We start from the raw sequence: 23039 nt of genomic DNA, 5'->3' as shown, positions 1-23039 counted from the left end.
ACATGTAGAAAAAATAAAAACGAAACTAAAACTACCAAACCCAAGCTGTAATCTATGTGAAAATTAGACGAAAATAAAAACCGATGGAAAAACTCTGCTTCAGACTGACCTTCATACATGAGCTTGGTGGTTTTGAGGCCGTCGGTCTCAACCTTGCTCTCCTCGCCCGTCTCTCCCTCTCCGGGCTCGGTCAGTCGTGTAATACACATCTCCAGCCCACAGAGGGCGCCGGAGCGACAGTGCTGTTCCCCGGCGGCGGGCAGGATATCGGCTCGCACGCTGTATAAGGTCTGATGACATCAAACAGCAGAATGAAGCAGGGGAAAGGACTCAGGTGCAGTAGAAGACGCAGCACTGTGCAACGAGCAAGGTTTCTACTGTCCCACTGCATCAAATACATCTGTGGGGGGTTGATAGGGTTGTTGTTGATCAGGGACAAGACAACTTGGCCAAGTGCTGAGATTTCTGGCTTTCAAAACTCACTTTCTGGCTCGTACTCTGTTTTGGGGAAAAAAACAGTCCCCATCCCTTGGAGATTGAAGACACTTTCAGTCCCCCTCCCTCACCTACTGGCATTTTCAACTACTCAGTGATGGAGGACGGTGCTCTATGTGAGCGACTGCCGTTGCAGTACAGTAAGCACTGAGTTTTAGTGGCTCGCTTGGCCAGTTACCAAACAGTATGTTTTGTTGGTTGTGAAATGATATGACACAACGACTGTCTTGTTGGGAAACGTTTTCCTCTTTGCAATCAAGCATGCAGAGTGCTGACAACATGGTTTGCACTACATAGAAACATGAACACCGCCTTGTTCTGTGAGTGCGTTCCCCCCCGGCTCCATACACACAAGCAGCATCAGTCAGTCACAACAGCAGACAGGGTGTGCCGGGGTTAAAGTGGGCCGGAACGATCCGGAACGATCCGGAACGATCCGGAACGGCGTCCCGGCACCTTCGATTAATAAGTAAATAAATCTGATTGGCAGTTTCATACATAATAATGTCAAGCGAGTTCACGGGGCTGCCAACTCTCACGCATCGACCGAGAGACTCACACAACTGACATTTTTCACACGCTCTCACGCCACAAGTCCATTTTCTCACGCAGTGAAAAACAAATTCATAACTGATAACGTCGCGACGTGAAAAAAGGAAACTGACAGCAGGACAGACGAGACAGAGCAGCACCAGGCAGCAGAGAGTTATTCAGACCATCTGAATAGTGAGAAATATACACAAATTTATTATATTGTAATTTATTCCCATGCATGCTGCTCAGAGTAATCTCAGTCAGCGGCTCTTCTGTCTCTCCCTCTCCTCTCAGGCAGGAGTGAGAGTGAGTTGCTATGGTTACGGGGACGCTCTGTGTCTCTATCGCTCTGAAACTTTCTCATGATTCCCAATAAAAGGTTTTTTAGGTTAGTATGCCTATGCAAAATCATGAATGTAAGCATCTCAATGCTAAAATCTAGTAATATAACATAATTTTACATTTTTGCTTAACATTATACAGGGTTGCTGTTTCTTGACTTAATCCAAGAGGCTAGGTGGTGTAGAAATGCAAGAAATATGTTTTAAATTACACATTTTTTCTGACCCCCCCCCACCAATTATGTATCTTACCATAAATACATACACAATACTACAGCCACTGAGCAGCAGGTTACTTGTTCAATTTTCCCGTCCAGTTACTCTGTTCTGATTTTCTAAACTGGTCCGGAGATTTTGAACTGGTGACATTCCAGTCAGAACCTCACTGATCAAACCTTTAGGCTACTGATGCCCGCCGTTTAAAGAAGCACAAAAAAAGAGGAAAAGAGGAAAAGTCCGACTTACAGTGACTCTCTCCAGCTGGAAATGGTAGTGGAAGGGTTTGAAGGCCGAGACGTCTTGGTTGAGCGGGGAGAAGTTGGCAGAGAATATGCACTGGAGACAGGAGGGCAGGTCAGCCTTCCACCTCACCTCCCACAAGCAGAACACACTCTGCCTAGTGCACACCAGCTGGACACACAAACACCAGATGTCAAGATGAATTCAGGGAAATGGCTTTGATGTCCCTTTGATGTGTGCCTTAAGCTAGATCAACACCTGAGAATAGCACTGTCACAGATACTGCACATACATTCAATTCAGAATTATTTTGGGAAAAAAATACTTTCAAATTTCAACTTTCAAACTTCCAAAAAACTTTCATATGTCAATTTCACATGACAATGCTTAATGTTCAGTGTGGGAACAGAATGATACACTCAGATGGCGAACAATAATTTTTCCATTTTGAGGCTGTTTCACAAGTACATTAATTACATTATGTAGTCGAGATAATGCAAATAACACAAACATCATTAAATATTTGTATTAGAGCTGCAACAATTAATCGATTAGTTGTCAACTATTAAATTAAATCGCCAACTATTTTGATAATCGATTAATCGGTTTGAGTAATTTTTTAAGAAAAATAAGTCAAAATTCTCTGATTTCAGCTTCTTAAATGTGAATATTTTCTGGTTTCTTTCCTCCTCTATGACAGTAAACTGAATATCTTTGGGTTGTGGACAAAACAAGACATTTGAGGACGTCATCTTGGGCTTTGGGAAACACTGATCCACATTTTTCACCATTTTCTGACATTTTATAGACCAAACAACTAATCGATGAATCGAGAAAATAATCGACAAATTAATCGACAATGAAAATAATCGTTAGTTGCAGCCCTAATTTGTATACTCATATAAACAATACATTTGAGATATTGTTTCTTCTCCCGATCCATCCTTCAGTTACTGACAGTTCCAGTTTCAGCTTTCTTGTGGCTTTTCCAGTCACCTGTTGTGCTTTAGTGTTGAGGGACTGCAGCTCCAGTGAGGCATGCTGCTTCTCCGTCAGCTTCACTTCTGCCAGCTGGAAGTTCACATCTGACACATTCTGCACACACACCTGGATGTATTTCCTGTGGGATCAAGTCAAAGGTCACGGGTCAGGTGGGGGGGGTATATGGAAAGGTCATTCAAATAAGTAAAAGGCAAATAAGTAAACAGGTTCCTATGTATATGAAGAGTTTCATTACAAAGAGCTACTTTTCCAATTTCGAAAAACACTGCTCATAAATTATATTGTGAGAAAAGGCCTCGAGTTTGAGTGGAGGTGATTTTTCAAAAAAGAGATGAGATTTTGGAATTAAATTGCTCATTTGTAAATTCTTGTTTGAAACAGGTATACTGATAGGAATACATTGCTTTGTGGGTCCAGGCTCACCTGTTGCCAGCAGAGAGCAGTGAGTGTTTGGTCTTGAAGGGGATGTAGAAGGTGAGGGCTAGCAGGGTGGAGTAGATAGACCAGGGGCAGTCTATAGACATCTGTGGACAGACACCAGCATTACTTCACTATCTAACTGCTCAAAGAATCATGAGAAAAAACAGCAGCTAACTAGCTCAAGTCTGACCATGATGTCTGATGACTACATGTACAGACTGGATATACAATTTGCCCTATTCTTACTATATAACACTTTCCTTTGCTGTATCCCAATGACAATTTAGCAGTTGCAACTAGGGCTGAACGATTTTGAAAAAATATCTAATTGCGATTATTTTGACTGATATTGCAATTGCGATATAATTTTCGATATTAGAGGGAATGATAATTTGTACATCATTATTCTCATTTTCATTGAAAAACATATTAAAATGATTATGGCGTGATTTCTGCGGGGATCTGTACCAAACAAAGATGTTTTCTTAAGTCTGTAGAAGATAATGTGTAGGCCAGGACATCTCTGCAGCACCACAATATTTCATTTAAAACGGTATTTTGACACATTTCGCCTTTAACAAATATTGCGACTCCTGCGATTTGAAAATTGCAGTAGGCCATATTGCGATTTTGATAAAATTTTGATTAACTGTTCAGCCCTAGTTGCAACCACCCAATGTTCCCCATGTGGACCACTAAAGTTGAATGCAATCTCATCTTCTAAAAGTGTGTTTGTCCTACGGGCCTCACCCTCTGGTCGATGGCGGTCATGGGGGTGTTGGGGTGGCTGTAGCTGCGGGGCCGGTGGCGGACCTCCCCATTGGTCAGCCTCTCATTGGCGGGTCGGTCAGAACCGGACGGGATGATGCACAAAACCTCCAGCTGGAACTCCAGGGTGTGGTAGGGTGGGGTGGGGGGCAGACTGATGCTGGTCACCTTCTCAGATGACTGGATGGACAGGACGCTCTCCCCTATCACCTCTAAATAACATTAGCAAAAAACCATTAAAAATATTTTGTGATATTTTTAAATTAAAAACTATAAATGGCATCTATTCTTTTTTTTTCTTTTTTTTTATAAGGACAACACACAATCGACATTTCTGTAAATGTGCTAGTGTTAGCCAGCTGGCTAATTTTCAACTATAGTCCTTGTGGCGAGATGTTTTAAAACCTATAAACCTACAATATCAATCTATCTATAGTATATAGATAGTATACAGTTTGTAGTACACAGTATATAGTACCTATCTACCTGTCTATAGTGCCTATCCTCCTGTCTATAGTACCTATCCACTTAGCTGTATTACCTATCCACCTGTCTATAGTACCTATCCACCTACCTAAAGTACCTATCCACCTGTCTATAGCAGCCTTTCTATCCACCTATCTATAGTACCTATCCACCTATCTATAGTACCTATCCACCTGTCTATGGTACTGTACCTATCTACCAGTCTATAGTACCTATCCACTTAGCTGTAGTACCTATCCACCTGTCTATAGTACCTATCCACCTATCTATAGTACTTATCCACCTGTCTATGGTACTGTACCCATCTACCTGTCTATAGTATCTAGCCGCTTATCTATAGTACCTAGCCACCTATCTATAGTACCTATCCACCTGTCTATAGTACCTATCCACCTGTCTATAGTACCTATCCACCTGTCTATGGTACTGTACCTATCTACCAGTCTATAGTACCTATCCACTTAGCTGTAGTACCTATCCACCTATCTATGGTACCGTACCCATCTACCTGTCTATAGTACCTAGCCACTTATCTATAGTGCGTAGCCACCTATCTATAGTACCTATCCACCTATCTATGGTACCTATCCACCTGTCTATAGTACCTATCCACCTGTCTATAGCAGCTTTTCTATCCACCTGTCTATAGTACCTATCCACCTATCTGTGTGTGCGTATTTGTGTGTACAGACCAGCAGCAGGGTTGCGGATGGAGGCGGTGCAGCTTGTGGAGGGCAGGATGGGCATGGTCTCAGTATTGCTGAGCTGCAGGGCATCTCCCTTCTTCACAGCATAGTGGCCCGTCAACAGAGTGAACTTGACCATCTGAGGCAGGCCGGCCAGCAGCGGCTCTGAAAACACACGCAACCACAATGAATGGATGTCGCAAGAACATGAAAAATGACTTTCACCATGTTAGCCAATTCTCTATATCATAACTTATGCCTATTTAGCGATAAATCACAAAAAAAAAATGGAAAAGTGAATTCCATAAAATTCCGTACCAGTGGGCTTACATAAAAATTACATGACGGGGTGTAGGAGCTCACCCCCAAAAGCTCTGTTTCCTTTTTCTAAGACACCATGGTTGTGTCCTGGTGGCTGGAATTTGTTCATTTTAAACAATCAGAATATGTACAAAGCATTTAACTGCTGCCAGCTCTTCAGCCAAGGATGAAACCAGCGACCGGTGGTACACTCAATACTGGAAAACCAAATAAGCTATGGCATTGTTTTCCTCTGATATAACAGTTTATTGTTCACTTAAAGTGATTCAGTTTGTCACAGCACATTTATTTAGATTGCAAATTTCAATGGAATTCTATGCTCCATTCATTCTCCCATTGGAAGGCCATGACATTGATGATGCAGCCACCTAGTGGTTCTGCTGTGCATTCTCGATGAGAAGCATGAACAGGCAGCAGTGTTTCTTCTATTATGTTCTATTACCTTGTGTATAATATTACAATTTAAAAAAGAGTTAGTTCCCATTTAAATAAGGCAATATGAATATCTTCATTACAGTTTACAGGATTAAATATATGTTGTAGTGCCTGGCCAATGACTTTTGGATCAGATAAAGATCAAAATATTTAGAGTAAAATCCCTAATCTGAATGTATTTACCAATTTATTTACCAATTATTTTTTCCTTGAAGAAGGCATAATGCCGAAACATGTTGATCTAATCTAAAACAAATATTTTCATATGGAGAGAAGTGTGCAACCTTCATTATGCAAACTTCCTTGATTAACATCACAATTTACTCTCACCTTCATTGAAATATTGTAATCTATGGACACCAAAAGTATCTGTGGATATGACCCGGTGCCATTATTAAGGTGACACAAAAATTCTGACAAATTTGGGTTGCTAATGTCAGTGTCCCAGACCATCAGCATGCTGCAGTCAGACCTGAGAGAGGCTCCACGGTGAGCTGGGGCTCCTGAGAATAGACTTCATACTGGACCGATGGGTAGATGTGAGGCAGCACAAATTGCACCTGGCCCACCGTGGCACACAGCTGACGCATTGTATAAGTACCCGGGTCTCCACTCTACATAGAAAAACAGAGAGACATAGGGGGAGGAATTTTTAGAAGGGAAAAAGGAGGATGGAAGGAAATGCAGAGATGTCCAGAGTGACAGAGCAAAAGACAGAAAGGAAGAGAATCAGAGGTTTAGAGGGAGGTTTATATAAGAGAGACAAGGGATGGTTGGGAGAGAGCGATAGTGGGATAGAGATATATTTAAAAACTTCATTTTTTAATGAATGGTAAACACTCAATTAACTTGCTCCATTTCAACAGGAAGCTGTCTGTGAAAGCAGCAGAGAAGTGGCTCTTACTGGTGCTGTGAATACAATGCTGTTATTCCCGGGCTCCAGCGTTATATCTCGCACTTTCAGCATCTGTGCTCCGTCGTCCACGACAACCGCGGGAGGGCTGACACAGTTGGGCGTCTCTGGCGACGAGCTGCTGTCATGACGACGCATGACCAGGTGTGTGTTTTTACACACCATGCCCGTGGAGTTGAGGGAGTTGTCCGAGGGACTCCTGTCCTGAATCTCGTCCAGCTCTAAAGAAGGACCGGCAGCGGAGGAGAACGGGGGACCCACTGACGAGTTGCCCTGGCTGAAGTCTACGGTCCCTTGGTTCGTTAGTCTCTGAGCCCCCTTAGACCTTCCATGAGTCCCACCGTGCTCTAGGCTAAAATGAATGCTAGCGGCTAGCTGCTGCATGCACACTGACACGGGCATCAGGCATCGCAGACTTAGCTCCACCTGTAGGGCGGCGCCGGAGTGCACGGAAGCCGTTGCCGGATGGAACTGCAGCCGTGTGAGTTGGGCAAACGCACCCATGCTGAGAGTCACTTTCTGGCCTATGGAAGAAACAAATAGAGTTCAGTGTTTAAAAAGTACAGACTGCACGGTCCCAGTTTCTGAATACACGAAAAGGACTGTGGGAGTTCATCGTTAAGGAGTGAACATTCAGTGTTAAATGTTGACAATAATACAACTGTCTGTTGTTGATGAGATACTGCTATCTAGCTGCTAGCTATATTTAGATGTCTATACAAGGTTCCTACACATTTTCAATTAAAGAATTCCATATTTTTTCCAGGCCTTGATTTGTTTTCAAGATTTTGTCTGGTGTTCAATATGATTTACGCAGATAGACATCTTGCCCCTGCTAACTAGGTCATATCACTGTATAGATGAAGATTGTTCTTCACAGAGACAAATATCAGAATATGTGAGATGATTGGCAGGGCTCGGATTGGATTTGATTTTGGTGGGTATTTGATATAATGCAGCTGACAGCGGCTGGGTAATAAGAGCGTCCCTCTATCTGAACATTATTCTTCACATCAACACAAACTGTGGACTCAAAGTGGCTCTACAACAACATAAAAGCTATTATGTGTGTATCGGACCTGAACCACAACATTTTCCATACTTTTCCAGACATTTTTTCAAATTCCCAAACTATTCAAGACTTGGAAATGATCAAATTCATTTTTAATACTTTTCCAGACTTTCCAGACCTGCGTAGGAACCCTGTCTATATGCCCACCTTTGATAAAAAGCAACAAGTTCACAGACCTTCTCTGAGGGTTGTCAAAGGCATTCTGGGAAATTTAACAAATCACTAACTGACGTAGATGAGGCAAGGTGTAAACACCAAATAACTAAATGACAATACTTCATCAAAAAAATAACCCCTGGAATGTAATGAACAGATTGAACAGTGTAAGAGTGTGAGAGGGTGTAGTTTTTAAGAGGTGTCATCCTGGTGATGAACATGATCACTTACACTTGTCTGTTGATTTGCTGGCAAAGGTCAGGATTTCCTGACAAAAGTGCTTCCTCTCCTCATTAGTCAGATTTACATCGCCGGCCAACAAGGCACTGGTCTGCAGGTAGCTATGACGGGGTGTAAAGGAAACCAAATAGCACAAAGGAACTGCTCTTAAATTATCAATGAGATGGCACATGTCAGAGCACAACTCTTAGATGGGCCAGCCCAATAAAACCCTCACTGGAAAGATGGTGACACTAGAATGGGCTTGACTCACTCACACATTTTTCATTATTTCTTTTCTAACATTCGCAGTGTCCAAAATGAACTCTGTGGATCTACTGCAAAGGGCTGGTAAACTCAAAAAATGACTAACCAAGAATGATTTTTACCGGCCAAAAAATGAATATACGTCTTCATCATTTTTTCTTTTTGCTATGTGTCGCCACACGGGAATAACGTTAAATTATTGTAATGGCTGACTAACCTAAACACCTAAATAAATGACACACACTTAATGTTTTCTATGTACCATTTCTGTGTCATACGCAAGGGCAAACAAACTCAATTAAATTAATTTGCATTTCAGTCAAATTCATATCAGCTTACATGCAAGCTAATGAAGTATAGCAGTAAATAGAAAGGAAAGCGTAGTTATGGTTAGCAATGCCATGAAGGAAATAAATTGAGGTTGCGGACAAACTTACTTACTTGCTAACTGAGCTAAATACCAACATGCTTGGGATATTGTTTAGGGTTTTACAGTCAGGGTGGGGTGTTCTGTTGTTAAGGCAGCTATCTATGCTTGTCAAGCGCTGCCGGAAACCCTGAGTGTTTGTGCGAAGCTACATTTTAGATTATTATCAAGGCCATTTATTTCGGCAAGGAATTTCCACTCCCGATGTATTCAACCAATTACCTAACCCTATTTGACACTTGGCAGGAGGCAATTTTGTACCCTGAATGTAAGGAATTTCTAAAAAAATGGGTCTTTTTTATATATTTTGCCCTAAAATAACTACAGAGCATCAATCTAAGGTCATGTTCAGTGTTTGTGCTTTAAAGGATACTCCTCAGTTCGCCCCAGCAGTTTCTGACACTCGGCGATCTGTATCCTGGTGTTAGTGACAGGCAGACTCCACCCCTCTGACACATATGACCTCAGAGCTTCCTGCAAGAATCCCTCCGCCCGCTCAGGGTCCCCCTTCCTCCTGATAAACACACACACACATACATTACGCAAATTCATCACCTTTACTTTTCCAAGAACAGTTCTAAAAGTAAAAGAACGTAATCTCCAGACAGACAACTATAGAAGACAGACTATAGAAAAGCAGTGGGAGTATCAACAGGTTATCTGCAGGTTAAAAACTTTTAAAAATCTACTTAATGCTACCTGTAACTGAATTTAACACCAATTTAAAGCCCCATGTGTAGAATATTTATCGAAATATATCATTCTGAAACTAATTTTGATATCACAGTGTAATGGTCTATAGCAAAATTAGACCATTGCAGTGTAAATTGGTTTATTCTACGTGTTTATTCTATCTGCCCCTGGGTACGGTTTTCCGCGAATTGTGCAGAATTGAATTATGGCACAAAGGAGGAGCCTCAAACAAAAGAAGAAGAAGAGGAGGACTGCCTCACTTCTTGCTGTTGAACTACTTGTTCATGTGGCAAACAAATGTAAATGTTGCTGTAGTTTAAGTTACTACAGTCCTTGAATAATCAGCATCACAACAACATCATTCCCCAATGTATTGTCACAAAGAATAGATTCACTCTACTATACAGCTACACTCCGGTAGATTACTTAGATCTAACTAAGCAACAATCAATCACAAAAGTGGTCATAGATTACTTATTGCCCCTTTAATAGATTCATCATTTAAAAAAAAAAAAAAATCCAATTTTGGTGGGTGGGGGCATCCCAGTGGCACAGTTTGGGACTTCTGTCGACCCCCTCTCTCTCCCCCAGTATTTCTGTTGATGTTCTGTTCAACAATACTCAACAAATAATCTTTAATTTTGGTGGGTCGGACTGTTATTGCCCGTGCTTGTTATGTGCATCCGCCATGGTGCTTTTTTGCCCCCCAACCCCATGTAAATCAAATGCCCTCTCTATTGATTTGCTCTGGTGCCGGGGCTATATTACTTTATTATTTATGTCAATTACAGGCCACCGTAAGCGGAGCCAGAGACCAGTCGATGTTGTTGCAATTCCTACTGGTCGCCGATAGAAGTCGATAAAAGTCAAATCAAAAGATAGATTAATACCCCTTCAATCTAAGAGTGGACAAAGAAACCCGTCATTGCATGGTGAAAAAAATAAGACCTCTAATAACTGTATTTAAGGCATTTTGATACTTTTTAAGGCCTCAAATTTTAATTATTTATTTTGAGACTTTTTCAGACATTTTAAGGACCTGCAGATACCCTGACTGAACTAGCAGCTTCCCTCTCTTCCTTACATGTAGAACTCAGCCAGGCTTTTCCCCACCAGTCTGGCCGACCTCAGCCTGCTGATGGCCCTGTACATCTCCATAGCAGCATGAGACAGCTCCTGATGGACGGAAGGGAGAAATCAATAGGTTGGGGGGTGGGGGGCGTTGGGGGTGGCGAGGTAAAAAAGGGAGGGAAGGAGAGAGGAAAGACAGGAGGAAAGACAATATGGAATAGTGCATCACCGGACGTTTCCAGAATATTAGATTACATTAGATGACATGAAACTTTAATGATCCCTGTGGGGCAATTGGGTAAGGAGTGAAGAGAATGCGTAGTAACTTGCTCTAACTCTCTCCCAAGATAGTAAAAAAAAAATACCAAGCAGTTTTCAATGAAATTTGCACTTACAAGATAGTGCCTCTCAAAGGCCTCCACAGACGATAAGGCTTCTTTCAGCTTTTTGTAAGGGCTCTGCAAACTGTTAACTGTTGAAGAAGAAAGACAGAGTAGTGTAAGAATAAAGCACACAAAGTTTTTATTACACTGCAACCCAGAGCCACTATTTCTTCATTACTGAATCAAACCCAGCTGACCAAACCAGCATGTGCCGCTTTCCGTTAAAGCCAAATTCTACCTTGAAACACAATTCACATGTTCTCCCTATGATCTTTGGACAGTTCTGTCTTCAATTGTAAACACAAACAAGGTGAGACAAGAGAGTAGATTCTTTTAAAGATCATGAGAAAACACCTCTCAGGGTATGTGCAGGAATCCTGAAGTTAAATTCAATACCTTTTAAGACCTTTTTTAAGACCGTTTCAATATATTTTAAGACCTCAATGCCACTTCGAGCTGTAACGGGTTACATCAGCGACACTCCTTTAACTTACATTTACTATACATTGATTTTGAGATTGCAAAACTAAACAGTCTTAGTTTGCGATAACTTCTGTGGACCACTGTATCAATACAGGAGAATTCAGATCGGCCGCCTGGTGCACAAGAGAGCGTCTCTTAACTTAACTAACCGGGTTATGCATTACTGTTTCCGGTTGTAGTTTGTTGTAGTAGTTGTGAGGAGCAAAATAAATAAATTCACGCAAAATTTTAGCACACAAACTCTTTGGACAAATAGACTATTCACATTGAAAAAATAGCTACAAAATGTAATACCTCCTAAAATGGTGATTAAGACTTTTTAATACTTTTTAAGGGCCTTAATTTTCACTAAATTGATTTATTACCTTTGAATACTTTTTAAGACCCCGTGGACACCCTGCTGCTCCAATGACAATACATCGGAGACCAAATTTATGGACACAGAGTACATTGCTCAAGCTTGGGAGCTTGAGCAATGAGTAGAGATTAACAAAATATAAATTATGCTTGCAGAAAAAAAAGGATGTTAAGGCAAACATCTATAAATGTTGTTATGAAGCTTATTATGTGACCTAATAGGCTACTATGGTGTGATAAAACGATTAAGGCTCCAAATAAAATGTCCCCCTTTGTTATTATCCTTATCTTTGCCACATTGCATGGTCCAAACTATTCAAGACCTGGAAATGATCAAATTCATTTTTAATACTTTTCCAGACTTTCCAGACCTGTGTAGGAACCCTGTTAGCCCTTCAAAGGTAGGATGCTCGTTGCTTGTGTGTATGTGTGTGTGACAAGTTCATCCTTCCATCCATCCATCCAAAACACTGAATTACTAACTGAATCACTTTGTTGGCGGAGTCTGTTTTCACACACAAGGAATTCGACCAGGTTCTTTGCTCTCAGTTTACAATACAACAAACAACGATGTATCATGAAGCTCCCGGAAGCCAGAGACCGCAACAATCAGTTTCTCCTCCTTGTCAATATGGAACAAATATCCGATATGAACTTAAATAGAAAGCGAGATGTTACAGCGGGAAGAAAATCAAATCCCTATCGGCAAGTGGTTGCCGCTAATTTGTATAAAGTTGACTGTGGTGGAAGTTTGGAGAGTAGAGTTGTCTTTCTGTCGTCTTTATTTCCTGCAGACGAGGCACGATGCATTCACAGCAGGTGTGATCAGCAAAGGGCGAGAAACCAAGTCTCTGTCTTATAGCTGAATCCCCAGAAAGCCTGGCCCATCCCTATCTTAGGTTTCTTCTGATAAGAAGTTTTGGTGCATAACAAAATCCAGTTCGTACTGGACACTCAAGGCCATCTCTGGGCAGAACTTTTATTTATCTCAAACTGGTGGAGAATGGAAAATTACTGAAGGCAGAGACAGCATTCAACTGAGGAATGAGATTGTGCTTAATACATAATGAATAGAATGGTACATAACGGTATAAATTCTACTACATTAACCTCAGCTCAAATTCATTTCGTGGGCAGCCTCTGTGTGATGCATTATGTACGTCGTGTGGAGGGACACTTGCATGGAGCTTAAGTTAACAAGGAGTGAACCGCTATAAAACTGGGAATGGAATAGCATCATACCCGTGTCACTTCATCTTCTATTGCCATGGAGAACCATGGAAGTATTATAATATTGTGGAGAACACAACGTGTTCTGTATATCAGCTGTTTGAATAAAATATATTTACGAGGCAAGATTAAAATCACATTTGTAGATAATTTTGCCTCCATCCATATTCGTCATCAGCCAAGAAAATATTCAACATTTTAGGCTGTTTTATACCTTTAATTCGAAAAAGAATTATGGGAAATCCAAATCAAGAAATTGGCTTGAGTCGGACCCTGAGCAGCCTCCATCAGAGGGAGGACACATTCGAGGGGGAGGGAACACTGATATGAACTCCATGAAAAATGTGGTTAATTGTATTTATGTTACCTTCCTTTAACCTATAGGGACATAATATCTGCATTCCCAACACTTTTCCCCTTGTTAATGTGCTTTCTGTCTGAAAGTGTGACAGGGTAATAACATCCCCTCCTAGAAAATATTGTAGTTTTCATCTGGGGGAAAGGTTTTCAAAATTACCGATTATTATTTCCATTCTATCATGTTTCAAGTACTTTTCAAGTGCTTTTTTTGCAGGGCCTGAATCCCAGATGGTCAGAGCTGTTTGTGTGTGTCTTACCGGTCTCAGGCCTCTCATCCCCAAGGCCAGCAAGCAGATCCACAGTCCTGTTCAGGTCCTCAGAGGTTGGCCCCTTGTCCGACACCAGACCACAAAGCTCCCCCAGGGACTTCAGCTGAAAAAAAACATGAAGGAATACATTTCAAAACGCTTTACATAAATATTTTGCAGAAAAAAAAAAAGTTACATGACAGCTACTGCTTAATAGGGCTGAACAATTAATCAAAATTTTATTGAAATCGCAATAAGGTGAAATGTGCGTCAAAATACCATTTTAAAGTAAATATTGTGGTGCTGCAGAGATGTCCTGGCCTACACATCATATTCTACAGACTTAAGAAAACATCTTTGTTTGGTACAGATCCCCGCAAAAATCACACCATAATCATTTTAATACGTTTCTCAGTGAAAATGAGAATAATGATGTAAAAATTATCATTCCCTCTAATATCGCAAATCATATCGCAATTGCAATATCAGTCAAAATAATCGCAATTAGATATTTTTTCAAAATCGTTCAACCCTACTGCTTAATATTTAAAAAAGCAACACACAAATAATTGCATCAGCTAAAATGTTACTATCAGGTGAGCAGGTGAATGCAAATGTTATTCTTTTGTATATAAAAGGCACAAGATACATAATAACATCAGTAACGGACATTTGTGAGTGAGTTCTACTTTTATGCCAGCCATTATTTTTTTCAAGTGTGACATTTTCCATATGGTGAATCTCAAATGTATTACCTTGTCAGTAGCGTAAGCCCAGAGGCCAACGGTATGGGAGCAGTTGGCGGCAAGCTGGGCCTGGTCACAGCAGCCCTCGATCCTGTGGAGAACCTCCAGGCAGCTGAGGAACACCCAGCAGTCCAGCGCCCCCTCCAGGACCGACACCTGAACAACAATCTACATATTTAGGCTGTGATCACACCTCCAGGTCAATTCTTCGGTCAGCTCTCCTCTCTCTCTCTCTTTCTCTCTGAACTACTTTCAGCCGTTTATCTCGGACCGCTGTCGTCCACTGTCAACAGCCAGATTGAGGCTCTGTCTATTCTAATCCCTCTTGTTCTTCTTTTCACTATTCTGCACATATATGCCCTCTGGAGGTGACGTCTGTGACCTTATTCCGACTTACCTTCCCTCGCATTCACATAAGACTAGAAAAAAGCATCTTATAAAAGGGTAAGAAACTTAAACTTAAATGTACGAGCTTTAGTGTGGTTTGCGGAGGTCCACAGGTGTGGAATGAGCTTGATAACACTATAAAAATGTCATTATCTGTGTCAAAATATGTTTAAGCTTGAATACCCTGGGGACTGGGGTAGGGGATTTCTAGTTACTCTACTCCGAAATCCATTCAATTTGTACTGTTATTTCCACTTGCCATATGTCTCTACTTATTGTATCTTACCTATTAATCAATGTTTAGACTGATGGAATAAATGTCTTAGGACCATTTATTAGTAATACTTTTTAGGGTCTTAGGTTAGTCTTAGGTGTTCTGTAGGTTGTGTTACTGTATAATACATGCACTGTTTCAAATCTAGACGTGTTAGTAAACATATACTTTAAATACTATCTGCTTAGTGTCTGGACCCCTACTCTCAAGCTTCAGATAGCTTATCAGGGTGTCCCATTCCACATATCTCCATTATGTCTCATATGATTGTACTTGTATTTTAACTGATTTGTGAATAAACTGAACTGAACGTTGAAATGGAATTTCAGCTGGCAGAACACATTTGGTGAAACTATTGAATGTTTATAAAATTCAATACTTTTCAACAGCACTGTAAAAGTATGTTTGTGTGAAATTTTGGTTATCATGACAACATAAATAGGCTGTTCATCCCATCAGGAGTATAGCACCAAAGAGAGTCATTTGAATAGTTCTCCTCCCAAAACCATGCTATGACTTTACACCGGTGTGAGTCGGGTTACCTCTAGCAGGCGTAGCTCCTGGACGCAGTTGTGGAGCAGCTCCAGCGCTCTCTGGGTGACCTCCCACGGCCTCTGGAGGAAGATGAGCAGGGTACATTGGCGGGAGAACAGGTAGCTCCTCAGGTCCAGCAGGCTGGCCTCCCCACGCTGGATCCCGTCCCTCTTCTCCATGTCGATGGGCCGCCGGAGCAACAAGCCGCTCCAGCTGCGCACCGGGGCGCAGAATGAGCCCAGCCAGTTCGCCCCGTCTATGGGAGGACACACACCGGTCAGACCGGTACATCTGAGGGCTTGGACAGACTAGAAGACCAGTCCAATTCTTGCCCAACTAGGGCAATTCAGATTAAATGTTTGCAGTCTGGATGAGAAACTGTCCAGACTAGAGCTGCCACGATTAATCGATTAGTTGTCAACTATTAAATTAATCACCAACTATTTTGATAATTGATTAATCGGAGTAATTTTTTATGAAAAATAAGTCAAAATTCTCTGATTCCAGCTTCTTAAATGTGAATATTTCCTGGTTTCTTTCCTCCTCTATGACAGTAAACTGAATATCTTTGTGTTGTGGACAAAACAAGACATTTGAGGACGTCATCTTGGGCTTTGGGAAACACTGATCCACATTTTTCACCATTTTCTGACATTTTATAGACCAAACAACTAATCGATTAATCGAGAAAATAATCGACAGATTAATCGACAATGAAAATAATCTTTAGTTGCAGCCCTAGTATAAAAATGTATCTAAATCAGTCTCTAATGAGCCTAATATGCGGACATCACGTCATAAGTGTCATTTGGCAATGCACAGACCAGCAGATTGTTCTTGTCCAACAGAGCCTGCCGTTATGAAAACTAAAGTGAAACGTAATATTCCACAATTCGCTCCAAACTCGCATGTGTTAGTAAGGGATTTGTAAACAGTAATACGTCTTAAACAGAGATGTGTCAAACTGCTCAACACTCAGATAGAGGATTAACATGAGTGCAGTGCAAAGACTCACATATTACCCCTGTTTACCACTGGATTTCACCGGACAATGCTGTCGCTGTAGGTAAGGACAAGTAATTAATCATATTGAAATTATTTGCATCTATATAGTAGAGTCTACTATATGTGTAGATTCAGAGCACTCCAATCCATTTTCTATGCTACATTTTATGCCACAGCTGCTGTTTTAGGTCACAGGGCATTGAAAGAGCCTGAAAATGTTGCCCTACGTCTCACTGACTTTCAACAGGGAGGAAGAATCTTCTGGACCCTACATGGAAAGAGGGTCCAGTACCATTTATGGACAGAAAGTCTTGGGTCAAATGGCTGCATTTGCGGTCCGGCTAAACAAGGCGTGCCTAGCTTAAATTGTTCTATACACATCCCAAATCGGGTGTTGGTTTCAGAATGAGTGTTTGTTGGGTGTTGGGTTAAGTACCTCCAGCTCCGAAGTTGAGGACGTACTGGGTAAAGAGAGCATCCAGTTCATCATACTGGACCAAGGCATCCTCAAACTGCTGCAGCATCTCAAACACAAAGGCCAGCTCCTCCTGCACACAGACACACACACACACACACACACACACACACACACACAGATGAGACACAGACAAACTGTGACATGCAAGCATCCTCAACACCCCCAAAATCTGGTAACACTAAGTTTCAGTCCTGACACAACCTCTCCACCTCTTTCTCTACTAGGCATGGGACAATATGAAAATTTCATGTCACGATTATCCTGGCCAAAATAATTGCAATGCACAAATATTATCCCGATAATCATCAAAATATGCTTAAAACTCTTAAAATGGCACTAAAACATACTGGAATCACTTTACCTTACTTTTTGTTAAGAAACAAATATTTTTATTGCGTCATAGGACACATATCTTTTGTTTGTGAACATCCTTTTTAGTGAAAAACAAACAAGGACAGATTCAGACTCTCGCCAACACCCAGCAGGTAATCACAATGAGAGAAAAAAATCCATTAATAAAAAGAATCTACCTATCAACCTGATATCCAAGCATTCACATGGTTCAATTAGTTATGTGTTGTAAATGCACAGTGAATGAATAACTTGTTTTGAGGATATTCACGCTCATGTGAGGATATTCACGATTATCCTGGTAATGGAAATTCACTCAAGATAAAATTATCTTGAGTGTTTTTATCGCGATAAAAGATAAAATCTTATATCCTCCCATCCCTATTCTCTACACAGGATCCCATCAGGAAAAACGAAGCCCACATTAGGGCTGGGCGATATATCAATATTATATCGATATCGTGATATCAGACTAGATATCGTCTTAGATTTTGGATATCGTAATATCGTGACACGGCATAAGTGTTGTCTTGCTGGTTTTAAAGGCTGCATTACAGTAAAGTGATGTCATTTTCTGAACTTACCAGACTGTTCTAGCTGTTCTATTATTTGCCTTTACCCACTTAGTCATTATATCCACATTACTGATGATTATTTATCAAAAATCTCATTGTGTAAATATTTTGTGAAAGCACCAATAGTCATCCCTACAATATTGTCACAATACCGATATCGAGGTATTTGGTTAAAAATATTGTGATATTTGATTTTGTCCATATCACCCAGCCCTACTTACAACTGAACATTTAGCCCACTTCGTAGAAAATACCGAGATATATATCGTGTATCGCCATTCAGCCTAAAAATACCGAGATATGATTTTTGGTCCATATCGCCCAGCCCTAGCCCACATACCAATTGTATTTCCATGTACCTGAACCATGAAGTATTCACAGAAGCTCCAGCCAGGCTGGGTGCGCTTCTCTCTGAGCGTACGCATGTCGTCTTCAAAGCGGCCCAGGTTCTTGGTGAAGGACATGAGGAGGAGGGTTCGCAGCTTGAGCAGGAAGGAACTCCATGACTCCTGAGACCTGGACGAGTCCTTCAGAGGATCCGAGAGCACCACACACCTGTTCAGAGAGGCAACAACCTTTATTCATCCAGGGAAGGTTGCTCATGTTTAGCAGCATACCTCCTTCACACTCTTATACTGCATTTATATATAACCTTTATTTAACTAGGAAGTCACATTGAGATTAAAACCTCTTTTACAAGTGAGACCTAGCCAAGACAGGGTCAAACAGCAGCATCAAACACATAACAGGACAACAACATCAAATCACAACATCAACAATAGGTATGACAAGAATACATTACATAATACAGTGCATAAACAAAAACAAGGCAGCGATATTTAGTCATGAGTTTGTTAGTTGAAGCAACTGCAGCTAACAGTGACCACTTCCATTATTCTGAGTTTAAAATCATTTAAAGAGGTAAGGGTCTCAAGTTTAAGATTGGCCTGCAAATCGTTCCAGGACCATGGACCGTAGTAGAACAGGTTTGATTTGCCAACCTCTGTTCTGCTAGAAGGCTTCAAACTGAAGCCATTCGTGTGACCTAAGATTATGACTGCTTTGCAAAGGTAAAAACTTCTGGCTTAAGTAAATAGGTAATTTGACTGAAATAATCTTATAGACTAAAATGTACCAGTGTTGAAGCCTACGCAAAGTGAGGGATGACCATCCTACCATGCTGTATAAGGTACAGTGATGGGTCCTGAAGCTAGAATTAGTGAAAAACCTCAAGGCTGAGTGATACAGGGATCGAGTTTGGACAAGGTGGGCGATGAGGCAAACCTATAAATAGTATCACCAAAATCGATCTGAGTCTGAAAAAGGCCAGCAACCAAACGTTTTCTTGATGCCATGGAAAAACAGGACTTCAGCCTGTACAGAAAGCCCAGTGTAAATTTTAATTTCTTTGCGAGATAGTCAATGTGGAATGTGGAATTTGAAATTTAAACTTTTGTCCAACCAAAATCCCAAGTATTTGTAATTATCACCAGACTGAATAGAGACACCATCAAGGGTTCTGACACAGTGAGCAACTTTCTTGATGTTGCCGCTCTATTCTGACTGACTGTGGATGGTGCGAGAGGCTCTGATTCATCTATGTAGTACTTTCCTGCAGCTACAAAGTTCTGAACAGGCAAATGTATATTTCACTGTATATTTCATGTATATACCGCTTGTTATTGCATTCCATAATTTTACATTGCTTTGACGAGTTAACACAGAGAGCTGGCAAGCTTATTGGATGGCCCTGATAAAAAAAACATAACAGAACTCAACTTCAGAGCAATTGTTCTCCATGTAGCCAAGTCGAAGTTTTGATGTGTTTTGTGATTTTTGTTTAGCTAGATCTAGTTAGGCTCATTCTCTGTAAAGTCCTCTGAGACATGCTTGTGATAAAGCGCTATACAAATAAACAAACTTGAACTCGAACTTAAAGTTGAGGGAGGACAGACCGCTACCCATTCACTCCCCCTGCCAGTTTCCCAGACCGTCTGGGGATCTGAACCAGCAACCTTTTGATCACAGGCCTGCTCGTCTAACCTGTCGCCACAAGGAAGGAGACAGACATAAGAAAGCAGGGAGGCAAGAGGAGAAGTGGCAAACAAGCAGAATGGCTGGACTATAAATATACATGCAACACATTTGTTGAAGCTTGTCCGTGTCACCATATACTGTGATTAAGTTTTCAATTATAAAAAATATTTGTAAGAAAGTCAGCTAAGTTTTAGGGTAATGGACTTCCACTGATTTTACACTAAAACTTACCAAGGAATCATTTTTAAAAAGGTTTTTTTTAAAGGTTTTATTTTATACTGTAGGCCTAAATGAGTCTTTCCATTCAATATCCATCAGTGATTTCATTGTCAACTGACAAACACCCTGAAAAGCACCACAGCAAGTTCAGCCTTTGCAGACTGTAATGTAGAACTTGTACAACTAGCCTGGGTGAAAGATTTTTATGAGGGAGAAACTATTATTGGAGGTAGGCTTTCATTTCATTGGCACATTAAGCTGAGGTGGGAAGTGAACCATATAACCAAGTTGCATGATGCATGTCTCTGTAGTTCTGTTTGCAGAGGACACACAAAATCATAACAAATGTTTAACAAATGCTTTGCAACAGGACGTTCAACAAGTGAAGTCCATTCCAAGGTCTATAGCTGTGCATGCTGTGAGTCTGCACAAGCCCAGTTCAGAAGGAGCAGGATGTTTTGTATGTTTCAGTGGATGCCAAGTGCTTCTAAATGTGCAAATTCACTCCCGCCTGAAACGATGGTTCATGCGAGCGGCGTCTCCTCACCTGTCGTTCTGCTTGTTGCAGAAGTCGTTGCGGATCTTGTCCACAATAGAGGAGCGCGGCAGGATGTTGGTCTTGTTCTTCTTCTTGGCATCGTTGGTCTCCACGACGACAATGACCCAGTCCGCTGAGCCGTGGGCCCGCAGGCTGTTCTGCCAGCGCATCATGTCCTCCTTCACCGAGCCCTTATACGCCTCTGTGTCCTACAATATGGTGGGGATATTTATTATTCATGGTTTCTATGCAGAATCTGGAAAAAACAATTTCCAGGTCTTTAAGTGATGGGAAAACACAAAATTCTTTCAAATTGCATGCAGAGACATAAAAAAAGGCATCCACGAGTTCGTCTGACTCTGGGTAAGTAAAAATATCCAAATTTCCCAAAAACCAAACTATCCCTTTAACAATAAATGTCAAACAATTTTAATATTTTGTATTTTTATATCAAAATCCCATTACTTTTACTTCCTGGAAAATATATTTCATGACATATCAGTAAGCATACATAAAATTTCCAACCAGTAATACCAGTTTTGGGGTGTTCACCCCCAACACCACGGTTGTGTTTTGGTGTCTGGAATTTATTCATTTTGAAGAATCACAATTTGTGACAGATCAAGGTTACGCAAAAAGCACTGAGTCACTTCATGTTTGTTGTGATCCACGTTTTAACAGTCCCTCCCTATGTTATGTCCCACCCCAACATCCTGTTTCAGCCAGAAATACATTGAATTGCACAAGCAAGACACCAGCAAAATGCTGTTTCCTTGTGACTCTGAGTCTCCATCCATAAATTAAGCATATATCTCATACATATAATACATGAAAGTATTCAGTCTACACCCTAAGTCCCATTAAGATCTAGGTAAAAGACCTAATCTCATCTTTGTTAGCAAAAAAGACAAATTTCAATCTAATGAAGAAAATGTTTTCCAAATTGTTCATATTTTTGCTACTGTTGAATAGGGGTTGAATACTTATGCAAATTTTCTCTGTTAATTTAATTGTACACATTCATATACATATTTTTAGTTTAGCTTTCTCTTTGATAGAATGGGGTGCTCTGAATAGAACTCAGACTGAAAATCCCCCAAAAAATGTGTTGTGAAATAACTTAATAGCACAACATAATAAGGCTGGGTATTGGCAAGGACCTCACGATACGATACATATTGTGATACATTGCAATACTAAATCTACTGAAAATTTAAAAATAGAGCTGAATACAACTTGCTGTGTACCACCTGGGTAGTCTAATATGTACATCACATTATATTGATAACTGATAAGGACATTTTAAATCATTTAAAAAAATCATAAAAAAAATATATATATATAATCGATACGAGGGGCTGGAAAATCGATATACATCAGCTGTATCGATTTTTTTGCACAACCCTACAACATAATGCGCCAAAAGTCAAGGGGTCTGAATATTTTTTGCAAGGCACTGTATATTCACGACAGGGGCTTGATACAGATACAGACAGAAGTTTATTCGACCTGTAAAATCACACCAGCTCTCCAGTTACTGCTCACACTCACAGCATCAAATTACTGTGAAAACTACTCCCACAAAATACTAGGCCAGAACAAAATATCAGTTGACATTCAATATGCACAGCTGTTCATATTTCAGAATCTTGAATGAATGCTTCAGATTTAATTAATGTTTTGCATGCATTCTGTAGATGGCTGACACTCTTGCAAGTAGTTTTGAGTGAACTATCCCAAACCAAATCAACAACAAACCAAAAACAAACCAACCGAAAAACCTCCCATGATTTGCAGTGAGCAGGCTCACTTCTCCCACACCCAGAAGAGCCATGGCTGTTGGGAAATGTTATCCATGTAGGTCACGAGTTGCTGACAGCACTTCCTTAAACTAAATGGCTTCCCATGCCAACCGTACTCTATCAGTGACTACAGCAGGTTCCTGCTTCCCTTCCTGTTCTACTCCCATCCGCCTTCTCCTACTTCTCTAACAGAGTAGAAGTGCTGGGTCAGTTTAGGTTGGCAGGTTGTAGATGAAATAAGTAAGGCATGTTATCACCCAGCCCTAA

At 40.8% G+C, this 23039-nt stretch overlaps 1 protein-coding gene across 1 annotated transcript in view; it reads right to left on the bottom strand.

Moving 5' to 3' along the window:
* Positions 1-23039, bottom strand: part of trappc10 (trafficking protein particle complex subunit 10) — a 36745-nt gene that overhangs the window by 4711 nt on the left and 8995 nt on the right. Inside the window, exons 4-21 of the mRNA XM_071534383.1 lie at positions 20980-21179; positions 18536-18731; positions 17209-17320; positions 15776-16023; positions 14582-14728; positions 13836-13950; positions 11161-11237; positions 10779-10870; positions 9375-9515; positions 8320-8429; positions 6852-7384; positions 6420-6561; positions 5198-5356; positions 4002-4231; positions 3255-3355; positions 2826-2949; positions 1836-2000; positions 110-290 (exon numbers count right to left, since the gene is read on the bottom strand). Of these exons, the coding sequence (XP_071390484.1) occupies positions 110-290; positions 1836-2000; positions 2826-2949; positions 3255-3355; positions 4002-4231; positions 5198-5356; positions 6420-6561; positions 6852-7384; positions 8320-8429; positions 9375-9515; positions 10779-10870; positions 11161-11237; positions 13836-13950; positions 14582-14728; positions 15776-16023; positions 17209-17320; positions 18536-18731; positions 20980-21179 (3073 nt within the window). The remainder of the gene's footprint in view (positions 1-109; positions 291-1835; positions 2001-2825; positions 2950-3254; positions 3356-4001; positions 4232-5197; positions 5357-6419; positions 6562-6851; positions 7385-8319; positions 8430-9374; positions 9516-10778; positions 10871-11160; positions 11238-13835; positions 13951-14581; positions 14729-15775; positions 16024-17208; positions 17321-18535; positions 18732-20979; positions 21180-23039) is intronic.

The sequence above is a fragment of the Centroberyx affinis genome, unplaced genomic scaffold (genome assembly GCF_046629955.1).
Source record: "Centroberyx affinis isolate AG114_WGS23_722 - 3 ecotype Tasmania unplaced genomic scaffold, CSIRO-AGI_Caff_v1 ptg002533l_1, whole genome shotgun sequence".
Classification (NCBI taxonomy): domain Eukaryota; kingdom Metazoa; phylum Chordata; class Actinopteri; order Beryciformes; family Berycidae; genus Centroberyx; species Centroberyx affinis.
The sequence above is the reverse complement of the archived record's forward strand: the minus strand, read 5'-3'. Positions and strand labels throughout refer to the sequence as shown.